The sequence below is a fragment of the Nicotiana tabacum genome, chromosome 13 (genome assembly GCF_000715075.1).
Source record: "Nicotiana tabacum cultivar K326 chromosome 13, ASM71507v2, whole genome shotgun sequence".
In the NCBI taxonomy this organism is placed as follows: Eukaryota; Viridiplantae; Streptophyta; class Magnoliopsida; order Solanales; family Solanaceae; genus Nicotiana; species Nicotiana tabacum.
The window spans coordinates 18,755,755-18,763,383 of record NC_134092.1 but is presented as its reverse complement, the minus strand read 5'-3'; the positions used below and the strand labels follow the sequence as shown (position 1 = coordinate 18,763,383).

Sequence of the window (7,629 nt, the reverse complement as noted above, 5' to 3'; positions counted from 1 at the left end):
ACGCACATAGCACAATTTTATATTTTTAAAAATAAAAAATATGTCGTCTTATTATACGTTAAGAACAACACATATCCGAATTTCGTTTTTGACTAATTTAGATTAGATATTAATATAGTTACTGGATTCCTCATTATGATAACTAATCCATGGATTATCATTATACAATATCTACATACTTAATGAACCCACATCCAAAAAAAGTCAATTAATTAGTGAATTTATGAGCATATTGTCACTTTGAAAAGATCTTTAAAGCGTATATGTGCTCGAACAATTAGGTGACACATGTTTGAAATTTTGAGAGAATTTGAATTTGCAAACTCAGTTTTTTGAAGTTTTGCAAAATTGTTGTTTGAGCTAAACTTTAAAAAGTTTCAGTTTTTTAAAGAATATTCAAACTCAGCGTTTTAAGATCTCAAAAACTGAAAAACTCCAAAACTAATTTTTGAGTTTTTCAAAGATTTAAAAGAATGAGAGTGGAAAGTCAGAAAACCAGCAAAAGATCTGAGTAACATAGTCTTAGCAATTAATGACGAAAAAAATTACAGGAAACAGCTTACTAATAACAGCAGACAAATCATACTGAGTGAAGGATTCCATTGTCATTTACTCCCATTGTACAAAGTATCCAAATTTTTGAATACATCATTTATATAATACTATAAAAGTGGCCAAAAAGAAAAAGAAAAACTAAAGCAGCTAGCTGGGCGGATCTACCACGTGAGATAAGAGTTAGCTTTTATCCAGATCTTGTATATGTTTTATAAATCTATTAAAAAGCTATAAATATTTGACTATAAAATCAATTATTAATGTATATATATTAACTTGAGGTTACGGCAGAAACTTATAAACTTTAAATTCGAGATCTACGCCTCCGGCTAGTACTTGCTAGTACTAAACTCAATTTTATATAGATCAATAAAATCAGCTCCTGAAGGGAGAAAAGTTGGTTTAATTGTTTGGCTTAGGCTTCTTCACAATCATGACAGAACAATGAGCATGGTGAGAGCAGTAGTCACTTACGCTACCCAAAACAGCCCTGCATAATAACATTATTGAAGAATTAATTTCAACCAACAATTTCTAGCAAAAGGAAGAAAAATCACCCAAAAAAAAGGAAATAGAATTCTCGACTGATTATGCTACTTTTTTATAGTCTAATTAATATTTGACGATTGATTATGGTACTTTTTTAGAGTTTAATTAATATTAACTGACAGCATAAACTAGGGGTGTACATAGGTCGGGTTGGTTCGGGTTTTGCAATTATCAAACCAAACCAATTGTATCGGGTTTTTAAATCTATAGACCAAACCAAACCAACAAAAGTCGGATTTTTCAATCTCGATTTTTCTCGGGTTTTTCGGGCTTTTTTCCGATAAACTTGTGCTCCAAATATTTCTTTAGTCCTAAATACGATTTTACCAATAATAATCATGTTTTTATTTTTTTATTTTTTTAGCATTGACCTCAGATATGTTAGTCAATAGGTTGTATGGTTCCAATTTTAGTTCTAGAAAACTGATACTTTCTATGGAAACTTTAATCAACCATCCCTCCTCAATTCTCCTAATTACTTTCTCATGTTTAGTAGTGTCCATTGCAATCGCATCCGACAGTGAAATAGTCACAATTTACACAACCATGTATCTATAGTAATAGAACTTTCCAAATAATATTTCTTCTGCCAACGCAAAAACACCAAAAAGATAAAATCATATCATATTGCACTCTGCATAAGAATTATCACCAACTTTTTAAGAGTAGACATTACAGCCAAGAGTCCTAAAAATAAACAAAAAAAGAATATATTAAACTCTAAGAAGTTGATAGAGTTTGAGCTAATTGGGGGTTTAGGTCTAATGGAACGTAGGGTTTCTTGCCTTTGGAGAAGAGGCAAAATGGTTTCGATTGTTTTAGTCTTTTAGAACTAGTTTACGACTAGTCTAGTTCTGCTTTAGAACTAGTTTTTGGTTTGGGCTCAAAAATACTTTTATGGGCCAGACAAAAAAAAACGTAAAAATAGCACGGACTAACTAGTTTTCGGACTGGTAATTGAAAAATAGCCAGCATTTGCAAAGTCATTGAAAAATATCCACTATTTTACTGCAACACGAAAAGTTCTAGCATAATATACTGGAGATTGGTGCACATATGTATGAACTTCCATCATATTATGTTGGACATTATATTATGCTGGAACTCCAGTATGTTATGCTGGAAGTTCACATGTAAAATATTCGAACTCCAGTATATTATGCTGGAATATTTTCTGGATTTTGAACAGTGTTTTCGTTCAGATTTATATATCTTTACATGAAAAGTGGCTAAATTTCTATTACTTTTGAAACTGTGGCTATTTCAATTACCACTTGTAAATCTGGCTATTTTAAAACAACAACAATATACCTAGTGTAATTTCATTAGTGGAGTATGAGAAAGAGGTATATGCAGACCTTACCCCTATTTTATGTAAGATAAGATATTGTTTCCGATAGACTCTCGACAACATTTTGGATAAAGAGAGTAGTAAATGTTCTTTTTAGTACCTTTTGAAAGTTCCATAGCCATGGCTGCCCATGACCAAGAGAGAGGCGTGATGCCTTTCAACAGCATCACAAATAACATTCCTAGCATCACCTTCAAGTATTTCACATGCAACATTAGCAACCCCTTTACTCTTGCTTAACTCTTTAGCCCTGTCAATAATTTTTTGGGCTGTCTTTTTTATGTCTGTTTCTACCATCGTGTACATGTCTGTTGTTCCTGCAACAATTAACATTCACAAAAACATGTCAGTTTGTGAAAGAAACCAACTCAAGTCATCATTCAATCATGGAAGAAAGCTATATTGCTCCCGTTCGCTCACGCTATATGTCGGGTCTAGAGAAGGGTCGGACACAAAATGGTTAAAAGAAAATAGTTATCCACTCATATTATTCATTAAAAAATGGGTTGGATAATAAATTTTTTAAAAATGGGTCGAATATGGATAAGAACCATATTATCCACTTAAAATGGTTAACAAAATAGATAACTAATGTGTTTAACTTTTACATTTGTAAAGTCTCAAACTGGGGGTTCCTCAAGTTTGGGAGATTAGGAATTCTCCCAAAAGTGATCATATTCAAGAAGCCATGAATAATATGGATATCCATATTATCCGCCGGATAACCCTTTTTTATCCGTCTCAAATACGGGTTGGGTCGGATAATTTATTCATTTTTTAAATTACCCGTTTTCGACCCGCTCATATCTGACTCAACTCGCCCGTTTGTCACCCGTAGGTCGGACCATAATATTGGATCTATTGTACGCAATTTTAAGTTACATTTCTACAAGAAAGGTTATTTCCACATGAGTTTGAACCCGTGACCAAGGCATTGTTGTCCAGCTTTTCGCTGGTTCAATTAATCCAGTATTTCGATATGGAATATAGATATATATATACTAAAATTATAGAAAACATTAAATTTTTGAACCTACATTTTCAAAAATACAATGTGCTCAAATTATAAGCATATTTGGTCAAACTTCCAAAATCTACTTATACCGAAAAGTACTTTTGTTAAAGTATTTTTCCAAAAAGTACTATTAAATAATGACAGCTTGTGTTTAGCTAATCAACTTGAAATGCATTTTTCCTAATATTAGAACAGCAATTTGTGCTTGACCAAGATTTTAAAAGAATTTTTGGGGAAAAACTATTTTTTCAGCTTCTCAAAAATAGTTTCTTTTACCACTCAAAAGCAAATATTTTTCCTTGAAGTTTGGTCAAAACGCCTTAATTCACTAAAATAAGAAAAAAAATTAAAAAAATAACTTTTTTTTGGTTGAAAAATACACATTTTAAGCTTCACAAAACCACCAAACAGTTAGTAAGTCTCGAAGATTGAACTCATCAAGTTATATTTTAGATCTAGAAAAAAATAGTATACAAATAATTGTAATACCTGGTCCAACAACTCCTATGACAGAAGTTGGATTAGGTTTTGCATGAACAATGATGAGTTTAAAACTGGAAGTTGAGGGAGAAGGAAAAAAATGATCGAGAGTCCATTCAAGGGCATAGAAGCTATGATCACTGTCATCAAGGGCAAAGATCATCACTTGTTTCTCTGCCATTGCTATACACAAAACAAGATGAAAATGTTAGTCTTTTAATTTGGTTGAATTAATAATAATGTTATTGACGGATTAGTTATATATATTGCTTCATTTTTACAACTCTGATCCGTTAGAAATGGATCTAATCAGCAAGTTTTTGGACATTAATTACCTGGTCAAGAACGGAGTAAAAGGGTGCCTACCAGAGGAGCACGCGTCAAAAATCTATGAGCCGAAAAGTTATTCAAAAATTACATTGTATATGCAAGGTAAATATTTTTTATGTATATATAGTAGATGTTAGATCCCTTTAATTTCTACGCGTATTTACTTTTTTTATTTATGTTTTGAATCTACTTTGCGAAAATCTTACTCCGCCACTAACAGTATTACTGAAGGAAATGGAGAGGATCTCCACTTTGAGAAATTCGGATACAAATATTGTATAGATTTAAGTAATATATATAGAAGTAGAGCGAGAATTTCAACCTTATGGGTTCTGGATTTTAGAACGACGATTTCAAGTATTAGTGATTGGGTGCTAAATTTAATACTTGTACATATTTAATGAATTCTAAATATCAAATACACTGTTTGAGCAAAAACTATCGGGTTCTGTGATGATCCGATAGGTCATTTATAGATTTAACACTCAGTTCTGTGTTTCGAAACCTCGAATAGCTCTGTTTAGCCTCCCTCGATTTGTGTGCGCAGTCCGTGTCTGTCTCTAGAAGATTTTTATGTGAAAAATTGACGAAAAATATGAAACCGTGCCTTAAAACTCATCTGAGTTGACTTCGGTCAACGTTTTGAGCAAACGGACTCGGATTAGTATTTTGACGGTCCCGATGGGTCCGTATCATGATTTGGGACTTAGGCGTATGCTCGAAATCGAATTCGAAAGTCCCTAACTCGAATTATCAATATTTATTGAAAACTAGAAACTTAAAGGTTTAAAGAATTAATAAGTTTGACCGAATTTGACTTTATTGCTACCGAGTCCCGATTTTGGTTCCGAAATATGGTATAGATTCATTACTGTATTTATGACTTGTCTAAAAAATGGTGCAAAACGGAGTTGATTTGACGTAATTCAGACGTACGATGAAAATATTGAAAGTTCTTAAGTTTCATTGAAAATTTTATTCGTTTTGGTATTCGATTCTTAGTTCTAGGTATTATTTTAGTATTTTGACGGCGTGAATGAGTTCGTATGATACTTTTGGACTTGTGTGCATGTTTGGTTTGGAGCCCCGAGGGCGCGGGTGAGTTTCAGATAGACTTCGGAGTGGTTTTGGACTTAGAATCACAGCTGGTGCAAGTTTCATTTGGTGTTGGACTACAGACGTCGCAAATACAAGGTCTGGCTCGCAAATGCGAGCCTCGCTTTTGCGAAGGACACTTTGCATTTGCGAACATGGATTGGGACTGGGGTTCTCGCATTTGCGATAGTATCATGTTCGCAATTGCGAACATATTGTTCGCATTTGCGATGGCAGCAGAGGTATGAAACCTTCGCATTTGCGGGGTTCGCAATTGCGAACCCCATGTCACAATTGCAACATTTGCGCCTGGTCAAAAGGGTGAGAAACATGATTTTAGCTCATTCTTTTAAATTCTCAACCCTAAACACCATAGAGGCAATTTTTTCAAGATCTTTTCTTCCTCAATTCATTAATAAGTGTAATGATCCGGCCAGTTATTTTGAGTATTACAACCTCGTTTCCTCATTTACTGCTCGATTTATACTTTACAGATGCTATGCGACTCGCCGAGGTGATTGGTTCGGGTCCGGTGAGGTTTTGGAATGAATTGAAACACTTAGTTCCAAGGTTTAAAACTTATGTTAAAATAGTGATCGGATGTCAAACTATGTGTAAACGACCCCGAAATAGAGTTTTGCTGATTTCAGTAGCTCCATATGGTAATTTTGGATATAGGAGCGCGTCAGAAAAATTATTTAAAAGCCCGTAGCTAAATTAGGCTTGATATGGCTAAAATAGAAATTTAAGTTTGGAAGTTTGACCGGAGAATTGACTTTTTGATATCGGGGCCAGAATCCGATTCTGAAAATTAAAATACCTCCATTATGTTATTTATGACTTGTGTGTAAAATTTGAGGTCAATCGGTGTCACTGCCCAAAATTCCACCACAGGCGTCGTGATGGCACCTAGTCTCTAAGACTAGGTAAGCCGATTTCTATTACATTTTGAAGCCAATTTTATTTTTGAATTAAATAAGTAACCAAAACTAATAGCGGAATAAATATGAATATACAACCTCCCAAGACTGGTAGTACTAAGTCACGAACTCTAACTGAATACATGGAATGATCACGATGACCGAATATACAATATTGTTTCATTAAAATTTAACAGTACAATGAAATGAAAAGACTCCAAGGGACTGCGACGACAAAGCAGCTCTACCTTGAATCCTTACGGTCCCGCTTTAACTTTGCTCAAGTCTGATATCTTCAATACATGGCTCTGCACAAAAATGTGCAGAAGTGTAGTATGAGTACACCACGGTCGGTACCCAGTAAGTATCAAGACTAACCTCAATGGAGTAGAGACGAGGTACAGTCAAGACACTTACTAGTCTAATAACCTGTGCAATATAATATACAAAATACTAGAAAACAGATAGCAATAAGGGCTGGATAAAACAACCAGTGGTGCGCAACAAGAATACCATAAATATCACTCAACAATTAATAAATACATATACGCCTAATTAATTCAAGTTTGTCAAATAAATATCTGTCACATATAATTCTTCCAATTAGCTCTCTTTCAAATGTAGTTTTCTCAAATAATTATTTTTCAAATATAATTCTTTCAATAAATCTTTTCAAATATAATTTCCTCAAATAAATATCTTTCAAATACAATTCTTTCATATAATTCTTTTTGAATAAAAATCCTTCCAAATAAATATTTTGAACATAATTCTTTCAATTAAAAAGTCACTATGTGACACCTCATTTCATAATCATAAAAATACGGGTCTCGGCCCATTTTCATATTTCCACGGCACCTCGTGCCCATAATTAAATCATCATATCTCCCCGGCACATCGTGCCCTCATTTCATATCACAACTGCACGGACAATTCACGTGCCAATTATCATTATCATTTCATCATAGCACCTCATGCCCACATTTTATATCACAACTGCACGGACAATTCACGTGCCAAATATCCTCATTATTTACTCACAGCACCTCGTGCCCACATTTTATTTTATAATCCGCCTAGCAATGGCCACAAGCTCTCAATTTCAACATAAATAAGATTGTTATCAATTTACCAACAACAAGACAAATTGCACAAGGTATAAAAATAAACACAAGAAAATCACAACATTACATGAAAATTATCAACACCATAACCCAACATCATCACATATCGTCCCTGACAATAGCCACCCTTATCGCTCCTATTGCCGCCCTTATCTCTCCTATAGCCACCTTTATCACTCCGCCCAGATAATATCAATAGCCACCCTTATC

At 33.9% G+C, this 7,629-nt stretch overlaps 1 protein-coding gene across 1 annotated transcript; it reads right to left on the bottom strand.

Moving 5' to 3' along the window:
* Positions 1-603: 603 nt before the first annotated feature.
* Positions 604-4,165, bottom strand: LOC107822122 (universal stress protein PHOS32-like). The gene is made up of 3 exons (XM_016648625.2): positions 3,960-4,165; positions 2,556-2,772; positions 604-1,045 (listed from the first exon to the last, which is right to left on the bottom strand). Exons 1-3 carry the CDS (start codon positions 4,129-4,131, stop codon positions 958-960), a joined length of 477 nt encoding a protein of 158 aa, XP_016504111.1. The 5' UTR covers positions 4,132-4,165; the 3' UTR covers positions 604-957.
* Positions 4,166-7,629: the final 3,464 nt, after the last annotated feature.

What these genes read in the sequence shown, in the direction of transcription:
- LOC107822122 (XM_016648625.2), bottom strand. Translation starts at nt 4,131, where the DNA reads ATGGCAGAGAAACAAGTGATGATCTTTGCCCTTGATGACAGTGATCAT. An exon ending in CATAGGAGTTGTTGGACCAG is followed by an intron (nt 2,773 to 3,959) that starts GTATTACAATTA and finishes TAATTGTTGCAG; the next exon opens with GAACAACAGACATGTACACG. An exon ending in GGCTATGGAACTTTCAAAAG is followed by an intron (nt 1,046 to 2,555) that starts GTACTAAAAAGA and finishes GTTATTATGCAG; the next exon opens with GGCTGTTTTGGGTAGCGTAA.